General features: G+C 41.9%; 1 protein-coding gene across 1 annotated transcript; it reads right to left on the minus strand.

Moving 5' to 3' along the window:
* Positions 1–2,202: 2,202 nt before the first annotated feature.
* On the minus strand, positions 2,203–23,591 carry LOC5514320 (DNA helicase MCM9). Its single transcript, XM_032383867.2, has 8 exons — positions 23,044–23,591; positions 21,278–21,463; positions 19,335–19,528; positions 17,895–18,195; positions 17,233–17,445; positions 16,417–16,636; positions 5,189–5,335; positions 2,203–3,983 (listed from the first exon to the last, which is right to left on the minus strand). The coding sequence occupies exons 1-8, from the start codon at positions 23,438–23,440 to the stop codon at positions 2,669–2,671; spliced, it is 2,973 nt and encodes a 990-aa protein (XP_032239758.2). The 5' UTR covers positions 23,441–23,591; the 3' UTR covers positions 2,203–2,668.
* Between the last annotated feature and the right edge of the window lie 609 nt (positions 23,592–24,200).

Consider the following 24,200-nt stretch of genomic DNA (forward strand, 5'->3'; position numbering starts at 1 on the left):
CATCCTTACACGCTTAGTGAGGTTTTGAAATGCTTATAACATCACGGACTCGTAACGAGAAGTCTGGATGACAGCGCTGCACCCAATCCTTGGTATACGAGTGTTCGTAATATCGAGTTGATGGCTAATGAAAGAAGTTTGGCGCAGCTGTGCTTTGCTTTCTCAAACGTCACGTGTCACCACCAAACAAGCGAGCGCAACGAGGAACTATAAATGATTTATATCGTGTAATACATGTAAATGGAAACAAAGATTGCAGCACGCGTGAATTGCTAAGTTTAGAATAAGGACGTAGTACGGTCATAACCTGAACATCATATGGAGGTGTAGACTTGAAGAGTTGTAGATAATCTAATTAAAATAACACAAAAATACATAGACAGAAAATTGAGTCAGGCCGGTGTTTAACACGCACGGTCAAGTCTGTGGGAAATTCCCATTGAGGCTTAGCGACTTTTCAACAGCTTATAACTTGAGCGCGAAAACATCTAGTAGCAGACGGCTCCCTTCGTCGAGTGCCTTACAATTTTGTTTACGAAATAACCACCCAAACCTGGTCGCCAGTAAGTTACAGCGAAGGGTTCGCTCGTTGTGAGAGTTAAAAGGCAAGACCTGACGGACAGATAAGCACCAGACCATAACTACAATCCGAGTATAAAGTTTCGGTGTTGTTTAAAAGGGCAAATTAACAAAACTTTCGATCGCAGTGAGAGCAGAACGGTTGGACACCTATTGATTGCCCTATAATTTAAGAATTCCCAAGCCCGCAGCACAGTGGCGGCCCTTTTCTAGATAGTGCCTTAATAGCACGTCACATAAGGCCGTTTAAAAAGTCGGCATGTCTTGCGTATGCCGCTTTGTTTAATTGTTCATTTAGGGTTTAAGAGTAACAAGAGTCTGATTCGCATCTGCGGGAACGATTTTCAAAGCAAATGATGCAGCAGTAGGTGAGCGGAAAACACATGTTGACGGCACGCGGGGACCTCAAACTTCAACACAGTGGCATCGCCTTTGAAAGCTTGCCTTGAATGAACGTCTTTAGGGCGTGTTCTCTAGAATGAATTTATGTAAAACTATTGCTTTAACTTCCTTCACCAATTAAAACTACTTTATAGTAACACAAGTTATTTCTGGCTCTCGTTATTAGATACACGTGTTAGCTATATCTCTGTTTTTTTTGTTACATGTGTTACCCATGGCTCTGTTTAATTGTTGCATGTTACTTATGGCCCTGGTTCATAGGTACATGTGTTACTTATGGCCCTGGTTCATTGTTACATGTGTTACTTATGGCCCTGGTTCATTGTTACATGTGTTACTTATGGCCCTGGTTCATTGTTACATGTGTTACTTATGGCCCTGGTTCATTGTTACATGTGTTACTTATGGCCCCGGTTCATTGTTACATGTGTTACTTATGGCCCTGGTTCATTGTTACATGTGTTACTTATGGCCCTGGCTCATTGTTACATGTGTTACTTATGGCTCTGGTTCATTGTTACATGTGTTACTTATGGCTCTGGTTCATTGGTACATGTGTTACTTATGGTCCTGGTTCATTGTTACATGTGTTACTTATGGCCCTGGTTCATTGTTACATGTGTTACTTATGGCTCTGGTTCATTGTTACATGTTTTACTTATGGCTCTGGTTCATTGGTACATGTGTTACTTATGGCTCTGGATCGTTGGTACATGTGTTACTTATGGCCCTGGTTCATTGTTACATGTGTTACTTATGGCTCTGGTTCATTGTTACATGTGTTACTTATGGCTCTGGTTCATTTCTACATGTGTTACTTATGGCACTTGTTCATTTCTACATGTGTTACTTATGGCACTTGTTCATTTCTACATGTGTTACTTATGGCTTTTCTATGGTGTTTATCATTATTATCATATTCAAAAGCAACAGCAACAACAACTTGCTGCACTGTCGTTATTAAAAGCCCTGACCCCCTCTTTAGAAATTCAACTTTTGAGCCAAGCCGAGACATTTGCTTTTGCGATTAGGACTGGGTGGCCTTATAATGTCTAAAACAGTAGCTAAATGTTTAAACTATGGTACGAAAATAATGAAACACTCTCGTCCAGTAAGATTAAAAGGAAACGTGTCGTTTACCATTCTTGAAAAATAGACATACATCAAGTTCAAAAGATCCGCGGCGTGGTTACATTAATATTGAAAATGTATAAGCGTACATGGAGGTTTGTTACAATTTTATTGCAGAACAAAAACACTCGATAGGTTCTAAAAACTCGCGTAATCTTTACTTGTTCTCGTAGTTATTTTGACGCTGCTCATTAAAGGCTAAACATCTACCATTATGTGTTTAACATTCGTGTCGATCTACAACACGTACGTAAACGTCACTGACTTGCAGAGGACCTCATGATAAAATCATCAATAAAATTCTCACCCTCTAAGGGACAAAAAGTGCAGCTTAATACCCGAATTGGCGGCGCCTTACACACAATGAATGGAACCACTTCACCGGCTGGTTAGCTTACTCTTCTCGGGTACAAATCTCAAAAGCATTCTAGCGCGTACACAGGGGGTGGGGGTGAGCAGCCTGGCATTGCTGTAATAACCCCTTTTATCTAAGCACTATGCCCGTTGCTATGATACGTCATTGATTTAGAATTGTAGCTTGAATGTGTCATTCAAGCTACCTACATTTTTTGATAACAGGTGACCGCAGGAACTCCGTGCAACTTCGCTTTGCACCGGTAGGGTCAGTCCTATTAGTCAATTTAAACATATCAGGCCACTCTAATTCAAGATCTTCGTCCGAGAGGTCATCAGTGACAAATAAACCGGAAGCACTTACCGAGGTAACTCCTTTCGAAACCTCTGTGGCCCCCGAGCTCTCTGGCTTTTTAAATAGGTCTAAACCATCACTGGGGTTGCCTTTGTCCCCAGAACATGAGACAGAGAGCAATTTGACGCCTTCTGTATCCCCTGCATACGTCCCAAACGATTTATTAATAGCTTCAGGGCTTTCGTTGTTATAATCAGAGGGGTTAGAGATAGGTGTTTCCAGTGGGTGGGACCGAGAGCATTCACCCTGTGTACTAGTCTTGGGGCGAAAGGCAAACTTGGCAAGTAACGCCGTGCTGGGCGACAACTTGCGTGCGCTTATTTTTTCACCACCTTTTTTCTCTGATGCCGATGGATTCTTCGATCGATTAATTCCTACCGGCTCTATAACTTTTCTTAGAAGACCAGCTGAACAACTCGGGTCCGCCACGGGTTTCTCCACCAAATCATCCATACGACAGACACCATTGTTATCTGCATGTTCGCTAGGATGCGAGGACCCTCTTGAACGTGTATCACATGCAGAGAGCTGGGGACAACTCTTTCCCTTGTTATCATCTATATTAACTTCATCTTGCGTACTGTTTGGTGCCGTTCTGCTCTTGTTGTAGGAGCAGGCTTTATCAATACGTGGAGCAGAATCAAGAACGCGCGTAACATCGCAGGTTTCACCACTACTTATGCTTTTGTTAAGATTTACTCCGCATTCTCCATTCCCGTAAGAATTCATTTCTGTATTTTCATCACTATGGAGACTTGTCTCATCAATATCGTTACCACGACATTCTGAATGATTCCCGTCGTCATGGAGACCTGCACTTGTATCTTCACCACGCCCTGGAGAGGTAGGTACAGCGTCCATCAAGTCGGTAAGTCCCAGGCGCTTTAATATAAGCTTGGCTTGCTGTTTATATTCCTGCTCGGGATCATCCGGGAATCTAGTGTGCAGTGCGTTCATACATCCTAATAAGGCAGTGTTTTGCATGGAGCACTCGACGCACGTTACCGCGACCACAGCATCCTGTACAGTCACATGTTCCCGGTACATGAGCCGCGCATGCGCCTGGGCTAGACGAATGAGGCTCTCGAGCAGTCGCAGTGTTGTACGTGCGGCGTTACGGGTGTCTGCTTGACGCTGGCACTGGTAGTACTGCCTTAGTACCCTGAAGAGAAGAGGAAAGGGGAGGGTCATCATTATTATCATCATCATAATCACCACCATTACCATCATCAACACCACCGTCGCCATCATCACCACCACTGTCATCATCCGTGTATTTCTGTGTATCACCGTGTATCTCTGTACGTGACAGATGGTGACATCATCACCACCACCACCACCACAAGTATATTGCTCACTTCTGCGCCCGCTGTTAGAATACGCCCCGGTGGTATTTGCAAACCTACTACAATACCTTTCTTTGAGCTATTGAGAAAGTGCAAATGCGCGCACTTGCATTCATCTACCCAAATATGCCATACGCAGAAGCGTGGTATCGGCCCGCCTTGAGTCACTTGCTGACAGACGTGATTCTGCATGCGCGTAGAGTATTAGCACAATGCCTGGAATCCACTATACAATATTTTAAAGGGCAGGTTGGCGCACTCAGGTGCTCTTTACCACCTACGAAGCACTGTAATACCAACCGGTTAAGAGACATTGTTAGCCACAAATTCGCCAGGGGCATTGTGAACAATTAAAGTGCATCTGCGTCTCTTATATATTTATTGCTTATTTTTATGACCACTGTCTGTAATTCAGTTTACACTGCAAGATGCTTTATTAAACTCATTATCTATCATTAACATCATCACCACCATTATCATCGTTATCATCACATCCATCATTGTCATCATCATCACCACCACTACCATCATCATCATCACCACCACCATCTTCATCATCATTTAGAAACAAGGAAAGAGGGCGGATAATCACCACCTCTAATATAATGTGGCTCAAGTGTCTTGGCGTGACAGATGTATCATCATCACCATCGTCATCATTACCACCACCACCATCACCACCACCACCACCATCACCACCACCACCACCATCGCCATCACCACCACCACCACCATCGCCATCACCACCACCACCATCGCTGCAGCCGCCACCATCATCACCACCACCAACACCACCATCATCGTCACCACCACCACCCCCACCGTCACCACCACCCCCACCGCCACCATCGTCATCACCACCACCATCATCGTCATCACCATCACCAACCAACCACCACCATCACCACCACCATCATCACCAACATTACCATCACCATCATCATCATCACCATCACCATCACCACCACCACCACCACCATCACCACCACTATCATGATCATCATGATCATCATCATCGTACCTGTTGCTGTCGGTATTCAGCTGTGGCTCAAGTGTTTTGGCGTGACAAATGTAAGCTTGCAGCCTGTCCATACCCCAGAGAGCTTCCGCAGGTTTTTCAGCAGACATGCGAACTCCTTTGCCTTCCAGTATAAATGACGAAACGATTCTAGAATTCAGAAAAGAAAATAAGAGCAAGAATAGATTTTGAAGAAAAAAGAAGTTTTGAATTCCGAGTGTATCCGAACACAGGGAAACAGGAAAATGGAAATAGGTAAGATATGTTATCGGAAAGAGAATAAATGGTTAGCCATGGCACGTCATGGCAATGTAATTCAGGTTATGGCAATACTTTGGTGAACCATGGCAAGCCATGGCAAATCATGGCACACCATGACAATTTATGGCAAGCCATGGCCGAGTATAGTAAGCCATGGCACACCATCGCAGTGTATGGCAAAACACTGACATATTGTCAACCTCGTTCCCAGGGTCTTCTAAAACACTGACATATTGTCAACCTCGTTCCCAGGGTCTTCTGGTATTTTCAATATGGCGTCTAGCTGAAGAAGACCCTGGCGGAGGCTGACCCATTTCCACAGGTAGACCGACTCTAGAGTATTTTGAGTATGTACAAAGATCCAATATGGCGGACGGCAAGGGAGAAACGAAGTCGTGGAAGGAGGTTAAAATGCTACCTCGGCGTTTCTGAAATGATCAGATCTTCGTTTCAATACATCCTGAAACTCATTAAGAGAAATTCTTGTGCAGGGCAGGCAAATTGGCTTGCAATTTTATTTAACTCTCTATTTTAGTCTATGTTTTTCCAATTCAATCTTTACGGATGTTCGGGAAACGGTGTGGTTGAAAGAGGTTAGTTTTAAGATATATTGTCTCAGAAGCCAACCACTGTCTGTATGACTACATGTCATATCACCATTGAAGTTTGTTATTAAGCATTAATAAATCGGTAAAAAATATAGGAAGTTAAAATTTTTTCTTGGGTGCTGGTGGGGTTGATTGGGGTTATATTTTCTTGGAAAAATCATAGTATTTGAAGATCCCTAAATAAGAAATGACCAACTTTTTGGCTGCCAAGGGAGGTGGGAGCAGGTGGGTTTGATAGAGGCCTTAGCATTATTGACTTGGGGTTGCGAGATAGTTTGTGCCTCTATATAACAGGCCTCTATCAAACATACCCTTCTTGGCTCCCAAAAAGTAGGTCATTTATTATTTTCGAATAAGATGATTGTTCCACATGATACCTATGACTGCGCACCCCCTCAGGCAATCCTGGGTACGCGCTTTTCTAAGGTTTAAGGAGGGTTAAAGTATGTGTTCACAGGCTTAGCATCCAAATGGTTGGAGTCAAAATTGAAATAAATGAACATAATATCCTATACTATATGTCTACTCTCTGGGCTCTAAAAGATGGAGGAAAGAGAGGGAGAGAGAGAGAGAGAGAGAGAGAGAGAGAGAGTCTCTCTCTCTTTCCCCCATCTTTTAGAGCCCAGAGAGTATTATGTTCATTTATTTCAGTTACAAACAAGGAGTCTTCGACTCAAACCATTTGGATGGTAAGCCTGTGATGTGTTTTATCATTATTAAAGCAAGAAGGTATTTTTAGGGCAGAAATTGTAGCCTGTTGATGTATATGTATATATTTTTTGCTTTACCATTTACTATTTTTACACACAGAGACCCCTAAAGAATCAGAAAAGCAATATGATAATAAAATAAAATAAAAAATTCACATAAATACAATATAAAACAATGATCTTTATTGTACATCATATCATAAGCTCAGCTTAATTAATGTACTATATTTTGACTTATTTCAAGAAAATCTTGGACTGCATTGATTTTTTTTAACTACAAAGCCCATGTTTGGAGTTTTAACACTTGGTTTTTAACAAGATTAAAATGGGTGATAGTGTTTTCAATTTTCAAAAAGTTTATTGATAAAATAATGGATATCCATTATAGCACATGTTCTTCGTCCCAGATTGTTAGGCTCTCACAAATCTCTTTGCTGGACCTAAAATACTCACAATTTTAAATTTTTAAATTTTTTGAAAGCCTTCGCTAGCACCCCTGCTTTGATCTTTCGATTTTTGAGAATTCCAAGTTGGTCATTGATGAGAGAATAGAGGGGCGACACAACAATAATAATACTATCATTTGTGAGGTCTCGCTTGAAGTCATACATGGCTGGTAAATTGCGAAATATTACCGACTTCCCGTAGCCTGTGGGTAGTACACCAATGCCATCTCTGCCTGTATAGCTTAGTTCCAGCAGATTAATCTGTTTCACAAGTTTTCGTAACCAGAAGCATCTAATGCGAAGCGGAGAGCATGGAAAAACGAATTCATGATTAGAAGAGCTGCTTACTATCTAAACAATGTTTAGCGCGCGCCGTTTTATATATACACACATGGGGTGTTTTCTCTGCGGGCCAACACATCAAATAAGTTGGCGTGTTTTTTCGATCCTGTATTGTATTTGCGAAAGCTTGGAGAAAACAGAACATTGGCAAGGATCGAAACCCACCAATAACATCGCTCTCAAATGAACTGAGCAACTGAAAACTCACTGTAGTGTGCGAATCCTCAAGTCGTGGAATACATTTATTGAAGTGGTAAGTACTGGGCTTGACATCATCATGCCCAAGAAAGAGTACCACATTTGTGCAGCCGACGCACCATGGATGACGCCAGGTCTTAAATCCATCATACTCAAGAGACAAGAGGCCTTTAAAAATCACGGCCCGAGTCAGTTCAATTCAAGTTCTTTAGGAACATGGTGAATAGGGAGAGGAAGGTCTGCAGAAGCCGGTTTTACGATTCGAAGGTGAAACAACTGAAGGGCAAAAACCCAAAGAAATGGTGGGATGAGGTTAAGCGGCTCTGTGGCGCCAAAGTAACAAATGGGGACTTGACTACTCAAATAAACATCGAGAATTTTTCCGAACTCCCTATGCAAGATCAGGCAAACAGAATCAACTCAGCCTTTTTAGAGCCTTTGGAGGTTTACCGGTTGAACGAGCCGCTCGAGCGCTTTCCCCTGGAGGATGAGCCCGTGTTCCTTAGTGTTACCGAGGATCGCGTGCAAAAGGTGTTATCTAAACTCCACCCACGAAAGGCCTCGGGCCCCGACAATGTGCCGAGCTGGCTTCTGAAAGAGTTTTCCGATATCATGGCCCAACCGATTACACAAATCCTGAACGCATCCTTTAAAGATCAGCGACTGCCACCCATCTGGAAAATGGCTGATGTCCCACCTCTTCCAAAAACGAAACCTGTGTTGGATCTCAAAAAAGACCTAAGACCTATTTCACTAACCCCGTGCGTGTCTAAGGTGGCAGAGGAATTCGTTGTCACGGACTTTGTCAAGCCAGCGGTCCTTGAGGTGATTGGCCAAGACCAATACGGGGCGATCCCAAAGTCTTCTACCACCATGGCGCTTATAAGCATGCTGCATGCTTGGGCTCTCGGGACTGACGGGAATGGAGCAACAGTAAGAACTTTGTTGTTTGACTTTAGCAAAGCCTTTGATTTTATTGATCATAGTATTCTCGTAGATAAGCTGCGTAGGTTGGCCATCCCCCGTAGCGTTGTTAACTGGATCATTGATTTTCTTTCCAATAGATTCCAACGAATTAAGCTAGCCAAGGGCTGCTACTCCGAGTGGGGTCCAGTCCCCTCCGGGGTACCACAGGGTACCAAGCTAGGCCCGTGGTTATTTGTTTTATTTATCAATGATCTAGAATGTAATTCCCCACACTTATGGAAGTACGTAGACGACACCACGGTCTCCGAAGTGGTATTGAAAGGGGAATTAAGCAGCGCTCAGGGGTTGGTCAACGACATCATTGAGTGGTCCCACGACAATAGAGTAGTCCTTAATCCCGATAAATGCAAAGAGATGAGAATTTCGTTTGCGCGCTCGCCTCGACCTTTCGATGCCATTACCATCGAGGGAAAGGAGCTTGAGGTCGTTAAAAGCACGAAATTATTAGGGCTCACAATAAGCGATAACTTGTCGTGGAACGCTCATGTGAACGAGGTAGTCAAGAAATCGAGCAAAAAGCTATACTTTTTAATCCAAAGACTCAAGAAATCGAGCAAAAAGCTATACTTTTTAATCCAAAGACTTATCTTTATTTTATAAAGCTTGCATTCGTTCGGCCGTCGACTATGCGGTGCCGGTTTTTCATAACGCCCTGCCGCAGTACCTAAAAAATGAGCTCGTACGTATCGAGAAAAGGGCGCTATCTATAATTTTGCCCCGTACGAGCTACGATGGTGCTTGTGATTTGTTGGGCATAACACCATTAGAAGTGCACCACGGCCTAATTTGCAGCAAGCTCTTCGACGAAATAGTCTCTGATCCGAATCATAAACTAAAGAGCTTGCTGCCTCCATCAAACGTTTCAAGCCATAACCTTAGGAAAAACCGGCCCTTTGCCTTGCCTAGCTTTAAAACAAACAGAGCCATGAATTCTTTTACATTCTCGATGGCCAACAAATCTTAAATGGAGAGTATATATGGTTTTTATGGATTATAATTAATTATATCATAAACTATCTATCTATCTACTCCATCTACTCCATCTACTCCATCTACTCCATCTACTCCATCTACTCCATCTACTCCATCTACTCCATCTACTCCATCTACTCCATCTACTCCATCTACTCCATCTACTCCATCTACTCCATCTACTCCATCTACTCCATCTACTCCATCTACTCCATCTACTCCATCTACTCCATCTACTCCATCTACTCCATCTACTCCATCTACTCCATCTACTCCATCTACTCCATCTACTCCATCTACTCCATCTACTCCATCTACTCCATCTACTCCATCTACTCCATCTACTCCATCTACTCCATCTACTCCATCTACTCCATCTACTCCATCTACTCCATCTACTCCATCTACTCCATCTACTCCATCTACTCCATCTACTCCATCTACTCCATCTACTCCATCTACTCCATCTACTCCATCTACTCCATCTACTCCATCTACTCCATCTACTCCATCTACTCCATCTACTCCATCTACTCCATCTACTCCATCTACTCCATCTACTCCATCTACTCCATCTACTCCATCTACTCCATCTACTCCATCTACTCCATCTACTCCATCTACTCCATCTACTCCATCTACTCCATCTACTCCATCTACTCCATCTACTCCATCTACTCCATCTACTCCATCTACTCCATCTACTCCATCTACTCCATCTACTCCATCTACTCCATCTACTCCATCTACTCCATCTACTCCATCTACTCCATCTACTCCATCTACTCCATCTACTCCATCTACTCCATCTACTCCATCTACTCCATCTACTCCATCTACTCCATCTACTCCATCTACTCCATCTACTCCATCTACTCCATCTACTCCATCTACTCCATCTACTCCATCTACTCCATCTACTCCATCTACTCCATCTACTCCATCTACTCCATCTACTCCATCTACTCCATCTACTCCATCTACTCCATCTACTCCATCTACTCCATCTACTCCATCTACTCCATCTACTCCATCTACTCCATCTACTCCATCTACTCCATCTACTCCATCTACTCCATCTACTCCATCTACTCCATCTACTCCATCTACTCCATCTACTCCATCTACTCCATCTACTCCATCTACTCCATCTACTCCATCTACTCCATCTACTCCATCTACTCCATCTACTCCATCTACTCCATCTACTCCATCTACTCCATCTACTCCATCTACTCCATCTACTCCATCTACTCCATCTACTCCATCTACTCCATCTACTCCATCTACTCCATCTACTCCATCTACTCCATCTACTCCATCTACTCCATCTACTCCATCTACTCCATCTACTCCATCTACTCCATCTACTCCATCTACTCCATCTACTCCATCTACTCCATCTACTCCATCTACTCCATCTACTCCATCTACTCCATCTACTCCATCTACTCCATCTACTCCATCTACTCCATCTACTCCATCTACTCCATCTACTCCATCTACTCCATCTACTCCATCTACTCCATCTACTCCATCTACTCCATCTACTCCATCTACTCCATCTACTCCATCTACTCCATCTACTCCATCTACTCCATCTACTCCATCTACTCCATCTACTCCATCTACTCCATCTACTCCATCTACTCCATCTACTCCATCTACTCCATCTACTCCATCTACTCCATCTACTCCATCTACTCCATCTACTCCATCTACTCCATCTACTCCATCTACTCCATCTACTCCATCTACTCCATCTACTCCATCTACTCCATCTACTCCATCTACTCCATCTACTCCATCTACTCCATCTACTCCATCTACTCCATCTACTCCATCTACTCCATCTACTCCATCTACTCCATCTACTCCATCTACTCCATCTACTCCATCTACTCCATCTACTCCATCTACTCCATCTACTCCATCTACTCCATCTACTCCATCTACTCCATCTACTCCATCTACTCCATCTACTCCATCTACTCCATCTACTCCATCTACTCCATCTACTCCATCTACTCCATCTACTCCATCTACTCCATCTACTCCATCTACTCCATCTACTCCATCTACTCCATCTACTCCATCTACTCCATCTACTCCATCTACTCCATCTACTCCATCTACTCCATCTACTCCATCTACTCCATCTACTCCATCTACTCCATCTACTCCATCCATCCATCCATCCATCCATCCATCCATCCATCCATCCATCCATCCATCCATCCATCCATCCATCCATCCATCCATCCATCCATCCATCCATCCATCCATCCATCCATCCATCCATCCATCCATCCATCCATCCATCCATCCATCCATCCATCCATCCATCCATCCATCCATCCATCCATCCATCCATCCATCCATCCATCCATCCATCCATCCATCCATCCATCCATCCATCCATCCATCCATCCATCCATCCATCCATCCATCCATCCATCCATCCATCCATCCATCCATCCATCTATCTATCTTCCTCGCCAGGGAGTTCGAAAACTTTTCTGGGGGCATTTTCCTAGTTAACGGTAATTGCCGGGTCTGTTAGGTTACCGGGAGAGTTTTTGGGATAATTTTTCGGGCAAAGGAGCGTGTCTGAAAAATGAGTGCAACTACAATTTATAATGGGACAAATAAACGACGATTAAAAATAGTTCATTTGCGCGCACGAGAATATTTCCTCCATGAAAAGCACAACAAAATTCGCTGAATTACCTCATTAGGATCACTGATTCCATATGAAACTTTCGCACTGTGTAGCCATTTGGGAAACAAGGTAGACTAAATAATAACTAAAATTTTTTGGGGGTCGTAGCTTTAGGGGTCGTAGCTTTTGGGTCACAGGTTTTAGGTTTTAGGTTTTAGGTCTTCGTTTTGTAGACACCCTTTGCTTGTAAGGGACCTTGACATGAAAAAAAATAAGTAAAGTTCAGATGTTCGATGAAACTTGCCTAAATCAACGACGTACAATTTTGAGTTTTAGGATGTCTTAGATTTGATCATTTCGGAAACGTAGCATTTTATCCTCCTTTCACGACTTCGTTCGTCCGCCATATTGGATCTTTGTATATACTCGAAATACTCTAGAGTCGGTCTACCTGTGGAAATGGGTCAGCCTCCGCCAGGGTCTTCTTCAGCTAGACGCCATATTGAAAATTACCCAGAAGACCCTTACCATTATGTGCCATGGCTTGCCATACTTGAAGTATAAGCCATACTTCATGACACGCCATGGCGTGTCATACTAAAAGTATGGCACGTCATGACAATGTTTTGCCCTACACAGCCATGGTGTGCCATGGCTTGCCATACTCATGGCACGTCACGGCAATGTTGTGCCATGACGTGCCATGGTGCACCAAAGTATTGTTATACACTGCCATGGTTTGCCATGTCTTGCGATACTACGAGTACGGCACGCCCACGTCACGGCAATGTTGTGCCATGATGTGCCATGGTGCACCAAAGTGTTGTTATACACTGCCATGGTTTGCCATGTCTTGCGATACTACGAACGAGTACGGCACGCCCACGTCATGGCAATGTTTCGCCATACAGTGCCATGGCGTGACATGCTTTGAGTACACTACCATGGACTGCCATTCTTGTAGGCTGGGCGAATAATTTTAGATAGGTTATCAAACCCAAATAACATCATGGCGATACAGATGAAAATGCAAACATATGAAATATATTTTTTTTTCATCCTTTCAGGTGTCTTTTATGTTTTTCGTTAACCCTTTGCGGAGGATAAGTTGCTAAGTATTGGCGGGAAAGTATTAACGAGTGAAGCTCGAGCCTTCTGGTACTATACCCAGGGTGAGTTGCGTGCTAGGGGCCTAATATGTAAATTCTAATGCGTGTTTTTAAGGAATAAACATAGAAACAAAGACAATTCATATCCAATTCATCCACACACAGTTCGTCAACAAGCGAGTCGTTTCGTCCACAGGCGAGTTGTATCACAAACCCCTACCTATAAGGAATTAAATTCATCCCTGAAATGTATAGACTAAGGATTACGTAGTTATTTCTGTGCGAATTCAGTAACGCGGCTAAGATTTTGACAAGCATGAACGCACAAATTGCTTGCTTGTCTATCGCAGATTGAGGGAAAGGATTTGAGACACTAAGGCGGCTGCGCAGGAAACCATTGTTTGTCAGGACTAATAAATGCATACATGAATACTTATGTTTTGGTTTTCTGTTCTCCTTGGGAAATCTATTTTTTGCCTTAGGACAACCTCTAAAGGTGGTTCGGCAAGTAAATAAATAATGAAATTCAAGTGTAATAAAAAACATTCAATACACCCTTTTTTATACAAGAACGTCTCATTTGAAGTTGGGGCTGGGCGGTTCTTATTCATTAAGCATTTTAAAGCTGAAAATAAATGTTCTTAAGAAAGTTCTTTAATTTAAGTATTACGAGCTTATCCTTCCCTCTTCTCTTATAACTTTACTATGTCTGGAGATTATAAATTAACTTTGAAGCTGTTGAATATAAACAACAAATTTTGTTTCACATTTTGCTAGCAGAAACTGCATTCGAACAAATCTGCGAGGCGATAAAGCCCCGGGGAGGTGGGTACTCCCTATATCCATCGGACGGGGATCATCGTCATATCTTTTAGGGTGTAAATTTGGAGCCTTGGGTATCTTTTAGGGGTGAAAATGAGAATGCCCAGATTTTTTTTTACCTCAGTATCTTTTAGGGTGCTATTATAGCCATCGCTCATCTAACTTCCATTAGATTCAGTTTTAAATAAACGTTTTTATTACAAATTATTTACGTTTGTTTGAGGGATCTTTTAGGGGGTAAATTCATGCCTAACTACACCCACTTAAGTATCTTTAAGATCTCTGTGACAGTTGCTATACGGCGTCTCCAGACCGGCATGCGGCATGTTATTGGTTTCGCGGGAAAATAGAGCTTCATATATGGTCATTTTAGCCATATATAGCGCGTATTGTGAATGTTTTTCCGCAATTTTTCGCAACTAATTTCTTGCATTTCTATAATTTTTGGCAAACTCTGATAAAAAGTTTTATTTTGTCCTTAGGTATTATATTCTGAAATTATATTTGGTTACAATTTTCGGCTTGACTGACATCCTGCGGTAATAAGGATAATTCCTCGAATTTCTTTTATATATGATTAAAATGACAAATTTGCCATAAAGTTTGATAATGTATCTGTTCCTTCTGATAGATTCGTCCATGCAAAAGAGGCCTCATAAATGTAACTTGAAATTTTGGTCAATTTAAGCGCCTATTTGCCTTGTTTGCCTTAAGCACCGTCTACATCGTTTTCGTGCATATATCTAATAGAATTTCAGACTCCAATGCTAAAAATATTTATATCGACTGTATGTAAACAAACAAACAAAAACAAACCAACTGTAAAACCTATTTTTTCAGTTGTACTGGCCAACTCGAAAGCTATAGCTCCTTTGGCCACTACGCACAGTTGTAATTCTGTCATTATATGTATGATTCTGCATTGTCTCTTTACTATGGCTACTTTCACTTTGAACAATTCTGAGAGAACAATGCCCGTGATGATTGCAATTGAAAGTAAATTAGTTACAATATAGCACATTGACCCCTAGACCGGCCTTGAGAAGTACCCACAACCCAAAAATCAAAAATGCAAAATAAACACAAATAAAGAGGGAGATACTCAGAGGGAGATACTCAGGCATCGTGTCTTATGGATAAATGGTCTTGAAGATATGCATCCAACCAAGGTGATAGCAACTACTCTTATGCCAAATAATAGCCCAGGTTCTTTGACAAATTTCAAATCGAACAAGGAAAGGAATCACCCCTCTCAACAAAACACTCAAAATACCACACAAGGGAGAGATATCAGCAAACACAGCTCAAGACACAGATTAGATACCTGTATTCTGATCCTCTAGGTCCATTTCCATGGCCTCAAAACACAATGTCCACTCTCTGAAGGCTTGTGAAACCATTTGGATGCCAGTACGGATTGAAAAGCATTCTAGGAGATCCGGGGAAAAATTCAGGAGGGGAGGACCAGTCAATACTCCTCTCTCCAAAGTCAGACGGCTTTTTAGAAGTCTTTTCACCCGTAAGTCACCCTCCCAATATGCATAGCTGTATTTTTTATGAAAAATACAAGTAACCATCAACTTGTGCTCACATCAGCACAGCACAAGGGATTAGAGATGGAACCGCAAAGCACTGTTGGAACGCTAGGATACGGCTGACTAGGTGCAGTGGTGTTTGACTTTGACGGGCTGTATAAAACTCAAAATAGGGGGGAGGTATCTGTTTTCAGTCTGCTTAATTGTAAATTAAGCTTGAAAATAGCCAGGAGACAATGGGATAGACAAGGTGACCAATTTGCATGCGCTCTTTGGTCGATTTCAGCTGTTTTTTTTTTTGGTTGACTATGGAAATATGCCATCTGGGAATACATGAAGCTATCAACAAAGAGAAACAGAAAGACACACTAAATGTCTTGACCGAGAATAAATTCCGTTTCAGCAGAAGTAAGGCCCCATATGCTGATTTAGTAACACACTGGGCCACCTGAGGTGAGAAGCCCCATACCCTGACACACTGGGCCACCTGTGGTGAGAGGCCCCAAATGCTGATGCATTTACACCCTGGACCACCTGTGATTCCATGAAAGCCAGATAAAATTTTGAGTAAAACTTTACCTGTCCCAGTCTTCGTTCTTGACATCCTGTAGTACAAAGACGAGGTCAAAGCGGCTTAATAGAGGGCTGGCTAGGGCAGTATTTACACTGAGAGACTGGTCAATATCTAGCTGCCCCTTAGGATTTGTTGCGGCAAGGATGGTTGTCCTTGTGTTCAACTTGCATACCATCCCTGCCTTTGCCACACTGATAGTCTGCTGCTCCATGGCCTCATGAATACCTGTCAATCATACACAGGGCTTTGAGTGACAGGTGGAATATATGTCAATCATACACAGGGCTTTGAGTGACAGGTGGGATATATGTCAATCATACACAGGGCTTTAAGTGACAGGAGGGATATATGTCAATCATACACAGGGCTTTGAGTGACAGGAGGGATATATGTCAATCATACACAGGGCTTTGAGTGACCAGAGAGATATCTGTCAATCATACATATGGCTTTGAGTGACAGGAGGGATATATGTCAATCATACACAGGGCTTTGAGTGAAAGGTGGGATATATGTCAATCATACACAGGGCTTTGAGTTACAGGAGGGATATCTTTTAATCATACACAGTGCTTCGTGTGACAGGAGGGATTTCTGTCAATCATACACGGGGCTTTGAGTGGCAGGAGTGATATGTGTCGATCTTACAAAACATCTGTAATACAAAACATTGGTAACTTCTATCATTTTAGTGCTCATTACAAATTATGATTACATAATCATTCTAATTCCCAAGAGATGCCTGGGGAGGGGCTTTCCCTCACAAAGTAGTGGTGAGATGAAAGGAGTCTGTTTGACGCCATACACAAGGTACTACTCACTTCCTCTGTCATGTTCACGGATGCTGTTAAATTCATCAATACAGCACAGTCCTCCATCTGCGAGTACCAGGGCCCCTGCTTCTAGCTGCCACTCGCCCGAGTCTCTCACAGCGGCAACAGTGAGGCCAGCACTTGTGGAACCGATGCCTGTGGTTAGTACCGACCTTGGCATGATCTTAGCTGAGTACTTCAGAAACTGAGACTTTCCTGTGCCTGGAAACAGTCATTGGGAGGCAGAATCAAACACACACAAAAACCCACAGAGATTGCCTGTGTTGCTAACTCTCATCTGACATATTGTTCTTTAGTTCAAACATACACACATAAAGACATAAAGGACTCTTTATATTTAAATGAAAATAAAATAATGCAAATAAAAAATGTAATCTTTTTATCAATGTGTCAAATTTATTTGACTTGTAATACTCCACATAGCTAATTGTGGACACAGGGACCCCGGCTTGACGTCCTCATCCAAGAAGACAAGGGATTCACAGTCCCCAATGTAGAGAGCCAGGTTTTTACACGTCTGAAAAAATCTCAAGTTGACCTTAGAACAACGGTGCTCTAGATAAGAAGAGGGAGCGCGTACCACTGAGCTATAATGCAACTTTCTAAAATAAAGTGTTCAAAAACAGTCTCAAATAAAGTGTTAAAAGTACCTGGATCTCCTATCAAGAGCATGTGCGACTCTCCACGCACCCTGGTACCTGATGCATCAACCCGCTGGACCCCACCCATTAGGATCAGGGTCACTGCTAGCTTGACAGCATACAAGCCATACACCTGAGGACAGAAGCTAGCTAAGATGTGGTTACGCCCACTGAGCGGCTTATCCTTGTGCTTGCTCCAGAACTCATCAAATTCTTGCTTCATTTCCTCTGTGACTATTGCACCGATTCTCTGCTCGTTGTTGACTGACACATGATTTGCTTTGAAAACTACTTCAAGGTCACACTTCACCTGTGTAGACAAAAAGATGAAGACTAAATATCAGGTCTAAGAATAAAACATATATAGATACACACAATGAGGGCCCAAAGTTAGAGGGTGCAAAAAGGAAGAGTTTTTGTCTATGACAAGATGTTAGTCTGAGAGCCGGCTCTCCTGTGTGCTTTCTTGTTCAGGATCCTAGTGGTGCAAAAAATCAAGAGTGGAGGAGGAAAGGGAGGAGAGAAGAAAGAAGAGCCGGCAGGAAAGACCGGTCTTGAGTCATGCCCACCCCTAACACGGGTGGGCGACTTGGGTGAAGTTACTTTGACAATAGCTATCAAATCTAGCCAATAACAGACACAGAACATGTAAACATAAAATGACAGTTGTGCGGCTTTATAAAAATAAAGGTTTCTGTTCTCCAGGCAAACGAGGAGAATTTTATAACAAAATAGATTGCACTGACCCGTTCTGTACCTACTGTGAATATGTAAACAGAGTTTCAAAGTCATGTATGGGGTTACAGATAAAGCGCAGGTAACTTCAACAGAAAATATTTTATTACCATCTAAACTAGACAGGAGCCACAGGACTTTTGCAAACTTAGGTGGAGAAATAGGATCCGATTGAAAATAACAAGATCTGCAGACTCATCAAGCCATACATGCAACACATGTGCAAGGAAAATAAGGAATCTCCACAGATTACACAAGCTAGTAAGTTAACTCTAGCGGAGGCTAGTTTGAAAGAGCTTGGGACAGGGAAAGTAAAACACAAGTTTTACTTTCAAGAACTTGGGACAGGGAAAGTAAAACACAAGTTTTACTTTCAAGAACTCAAGATCGAAGTCCGCTTCAGCGCAAGCAAGAGCTTTTGCTCTTTCTCTATAACAAATTCTGAATCTTTTACCCCTGAAATTGATTCTGTTATCACGTAGTTTGAGTATTTGGCAGTCAATATTTCTTTCTGTCTGCTGCATGTTCACACATCCTGACAAGGTGATGACAGTGCATCCCAACCAGCCAATCAGTGTTCTTTAATCCCCAGGGAATGGCAGACATGACTCGAGACTGGTCTTTCCTGTCAGCTCTCTGCTTCTTTGGTCGCCACAGGAATCCCGACACACCCAAAACAGGAATTTCAGAATCAACCCACTAGAATCTAATTACCTCTGCAATTACAGGCCACCATCTCCTCATTACCACGCCACTGATGGTGACGTCATCACCTGCTTTACAGCTGTCAACTAGATCATCCTCAAGCACAACCCACATGGAGCGGGGAATAGTTCCAACTGCTAACTTCTGCACTTGCTCCTGGATCTTTATCTCCTGGTAGTCACGACAACTTGTTGGATTAGAACCTGGAAACAAAACTTACATCTTACCATCAAAACAAAACAAAAACATTTTTCTTTGGCCAAACAATTTCATCAGCCTGATTCAAAGAAAAGATCTGGTATTCTTCAAAATGTGAGGCATATACTTTCAAGTCAAGTCCAGGTAATGAGGGTGAGAAGCTCTTTATGACAAACTATTGCACTAGAAATGCACACTGGTAGACAGCATTAATATGTGACCAACCAATTACAATTTGATATATTTCCATGGTCACCTAGACAGTTTTGTAATGTAAACAAATAAAGGTGCAAAAAACATACACTCTGAAATACAATCTGAAATTCACTAGCCAACCAGCAAGGCAAAGAAATACTTCAGTGCAAATCAGAGCGATGCAAAATCTTCTAAAATTAATTTACCCCCTTTTGGGCACCTAGCTTAAAGGGATTAATTGCTCAAGCCAGCATATTGTATTTCAGTTATCTCTAGTCTTGATTGCTAGCACACGTTCACAGCTTCACTCTATAATTCTTTGTTCTTTTCAACGTTTATATATCAAGCTTATATTTTTCCCGCCCTCCCACCCTGGGCTTTGTGTGAAGGGTGGCAGAGAGGTTTATTATTATTATTTTAGTTTTTCATTTATCAGTTTGTAGTGATTTTATAATAAACTTCTCTTATGCCAAACACAAAACAGTGTCAGTGGTTTATGTTGGGTTGAGGAATTAATTAATTAATTAAATTTCCACCAGTTATACTGGTGCGAAAGGTACAACAGAGCTAGGCTTCAAATCAAGTACCTCCTTGAGTGTATTGTAAACACTGTCACTGGGGGTGGTCACTGCCAGAGGGTTTATTGCATCCCCAGTGGTTCTTTTACATTCCTTTGGTTCAGGTAAGTATAGTATAGTTGAAGAGACGTGACCTCTGGTTTAGTGTTCTTATCCGAAAAGACTGGAAACTTGGGAGAATAACTTCAATTCACTTGTGACACAAATTCGAATCAAGGCAAGAACCCGAAAAAAAACAGTTTAAGCCAGGATTCGAACCTGGGGCACAGCGGTGATAGGTTGACACACTAGGCCACCTGTGCTTCCCATTAAACATCCAAATTCATACCATTGTCAATAGATATACAATATTTTCTCTTAGCAGCGAAGAATACTCTCGTACTAGTGTGGGCTTGAGTCGACAATACTTGGAGAGATTTCTTAATAATTTAACTACTTAAAATCAACGATAAAGTTGGCCAGCCCCCCCCCCCCCCCTCCTGCCTAAAGACCTTGTCCTGGACTAGAATGACTACACTCCAATACAATCTAGTACACAACAGACATTATAATTCTTTCCACATAGACGTTACATGATTCTGTTATCTGGTCTGGTCTAGGATTCCCTCTAAATGAACATAGCTGCCATTCTGCCTCACCACATAACTCTCTACCTCACGAGCGAACTCCTTATATACCCTTGGGTGTTTATAAATATACCTTTTTAATTACATCATAAGTGTTTTCATGAATAATAGAAAGATTACATCATTTATTTTGTTTTGTAACCTGCTGAGTCACGGTTCTAGAAGAATATTCTAGCAAACAGAATAACGATCCTAAATAAACAAATCCAATTCTATCGTGTTCTAAAATCATGTATTAGACTCTACATGTTCCAAGTGGGTGAGCCTGCATGTAAACAATGTTCTAGACAGTTCCGTTAAATAATGATAGTGACTTTGTCACAGACCTAAAGATACATGTGTAGATGTCACTAACCTGGTTCTGATAAGCAGTTGAACTTGTTTGAAGTGCAGCCCTCCCCTGAAGGACATGAAGTGGGTTTAGGGATAGTATAGAACTGCTCAAAATCTGCCTGTGCCGAGAACACATATTTGCACCTTGAGCAGATGAACTCTCTCTCGTGCTCCAGCATCTTTATTGATGATACTCTAATAACAGTTCCTAAAAGACAATAAAAAACCTCCATTACTAATAACCATTGTTACTTTTTAATTGATTTTTTATTTAATTCAATTATTGTTTAATTTATTTATTAACGATATTGTCCATGTTGTGAGTAGTGGCTCTGAGGTCCGTATTTTCGCTGATTGTATCTGCTAAAGAACTGCGCATTCACTGAAGGACTTTATGTTGTAAGTAAGAGTTAATTACTGAGAGCCGAGGCAATAAGCGATATACATCCCGAGGCCGCAGGCCGAGGGGTGTATTAGCTTATTGCCGAAGGCTCAAGGTAATTAACTGACTTATTACAGATTGACAAAGGTTTCCACACAAAAATGTGTCTCAGAATCTTAATCTTTGAAATTAGCATATATATCAAAAGGTTATTTCTTCTGCAATTTCTACGGCAATCAAAAAGAAAACTATTAACAACATCTTTGAAAACAAAGGCCTTGGTATCCTAATTGTACCAAATACAAAGAAAAGTATTCCCTTCACAGCCAGTTTATGACATTCCACAATGTTATAGACAATTATCTATAATAGGGGGTAGTCTATAGTTGTTCTTTATTTGTAGGAAATAACAATCATGCAATAAGCAAGTGATTTCCTTTACAAAAGAAGCATTTTAATAAGATTTGTTGCACCGTTTGAATAACGCTAGTATTTTTCTGAGATGGAGAGCGACGAAGACAAAGAATATGTTTTCGCAAGCTGACTAGTTTCTTCTTGATATCAATCTTGTTGGAACGATCCTTGGAACAACAAGCCATGATATTACGAGGACTAAGTGAAGAAGTTGAGAAGAGAAAGGACAACAGGATTCCGGAGAACACGAAACCCAACATGGTGTGGGCTGTTCATACCTGGCAAGAGTGGGCAGAAGAGAGGAATTACAGTAGAACCAGGGCTGTGGCAGGTTCGGATAGTTTCATCAGTTTCGATAGTATCAAAGGTGTTCGATTGTAGGGTTGTAGTGAGAGAGGATGTTTGTAAGGTTGATAAAGTCATAAAGAGTGAGGGCGAAAGTGGCAACCCCTAAAAAGACCTGTAGATCTAAAAAATAATAATATTTGAAGTTTGTCATGTTTATGGTCCAATAGATTTTAGAAAAGTGTAAAGTTAAATGCCATGTGGTTGGGTTTTGATATTCAGCATGGAAAAGTGCAGGTAGTGAATTGATTTAATTGCTCATTATACAAGGGGTGTATACTAGCTTCCCCGGGATGCATCTATATACATCCCTTGCATTTATAATGAGCAACCCAATTCAATTCATCAGCCCCGCTCTTCCCTGCTGAATATCAAAACCCTCCACGGGCTCTTAGCTACTTGCCTATTAATGAGGTTTGTATTGAAATAAAGCCCTACAGAAAACAATGGAAACCCTGTCAATCATGTAATAATTGGTGGTAATGTGTTCTCCCCCGGGAAAAAATAGACATCCTTAAACTTCTAAAATGCTTAAAATCATCCAGTTTATGAAAAATAGCTCCATTCCTTTTTCTCAAATTCTTCCAAACAGACCTGCACCCCAACCCACCTCCCCTGTCCGCCGCCTACACATGCTGTGGTCTTACCCGAAACAGCAAGAAAACGACCCATATCTGACGATTTGGGAATAGTGCTACGCTTCAGCTCTGGGCAAATAGGTAAATTCGACAATCGGACATGAATGTTTGGCTTGAAACTCATGTTAGTGGGAGTCTCGGTCTCTTGCATTAGTGATACTGCAGCCTGAGTAAGCGCACTGTCAAATAGAGGTAACATCTTGTTCGGCTGGGTCAACAGTGACTGCGCTGACTGGATATCAGAGTCAAATAGCTCTAGAGTGTTGACAATTAGCGAGTAATGCTGCGCTGTGTCTTCTTGGAGTAAAATCCGCCTGATGTCTATCACATGGTATTCCTCCAAAAACAGTTGAAATTTGGCGATAACTTCGTCATCGTCGTGTCTACTTCTCTGATCTTGCGCCATAATTTATGTAGTTGTGGTGTTATCTCAGAATTAGAATTATTCTTCGTTTATGTTCGAGGCATCACCGAAAGACGAAACGAAATCCGCGCCATATAATTACCACCCAGGCGTTCTTGTCGAAGGTAGTATCGTTTTAGGTCCAACTGCCTCGCGGCTAGCACAGGGAACCCGATCAGGGCTCCTAGGACTAGAGGCTCGTCGAAACACGAGGTTCTGGTATAAAGGTGATAAATAAGACCGCCCTTTCATTTTACCACCCATTAGCGGTAACATTGCTTAGATAACTTCTGGCTTGGGTGCTTTATTTTTTTTTCATTACATAAATCCAAGAGACCATCGTTTGCGTCTTTAACGTCTAGTTAGCTTGAAATGGCGGGGAGGGGATGTTTAATAGATAGGGGGCGTTTGCTAGAGAGGGGCCTTCAATACGAAATTATAATTCAGTGGGAGAGAGTTTCATTAGGTAGGAGGTATTTATTAAAAAGGACCGTTAATAGATTATTCACTATACTGGCTAAAGATGAACCCATGGCATTCCTAGATGCGTCCAAGAAATGGATAAAAGGGGGAAAAAAATTCAATATTCTGCTATAACTCTCTTCCTGGTTTCCGTCATTCAAACTAATTTAATTACATTTGGTGCTTCATGGTCAGTGCCTTGTGCAAAGGTGGCTTGATTTGAAACTATTTCAACATTTTAAGTGCTGGTCAATGAATCAGCTTCAAGGATTTTGAATGACGAAAGCCAGAAGGCGATTTA

The sequence above is a fragment of the Nematostella vectensis genome, chromosome 2 (assembly GCF_932526225.1).
Source record: "Nematostella vectensis chromosome 2, jaNemVect1.1, whole genome shotgun sequence".
NCBI classification, from domain to species: domain Eukaryota; kingdom Metazoa; phylum Cnidaria; class Anthozoa; order Actiniaria; family Edwardsiidae; genus Nematostella; species Nematostella vectensis.

Excerpts from the sequence above, each read along its gene's own strand:
- LOC5514320 (XM_032383867.2), bottom strand. The coding sequence starts at position 23,440 with ATGGCGCAAGATCAGAGAAGTAGACACGACGATGACGAAGTTATCGCC. Across the intron at positions 19,529-21,277 it reads CAACTGCTTATCAGAACCAG|GTTCTAATCCAACAAGTTGT; the intron begins GTTAGTGACATC and ends TTTTGTTTCCAG. Across the intron at positions 18,196-19,334 it reads GGTGGCCTGTAATTGCAGAG|GTGAAGTGTGACCTTGAAGT; the intron begins GTAATTAGATTC and ends TTGTCTACACAG.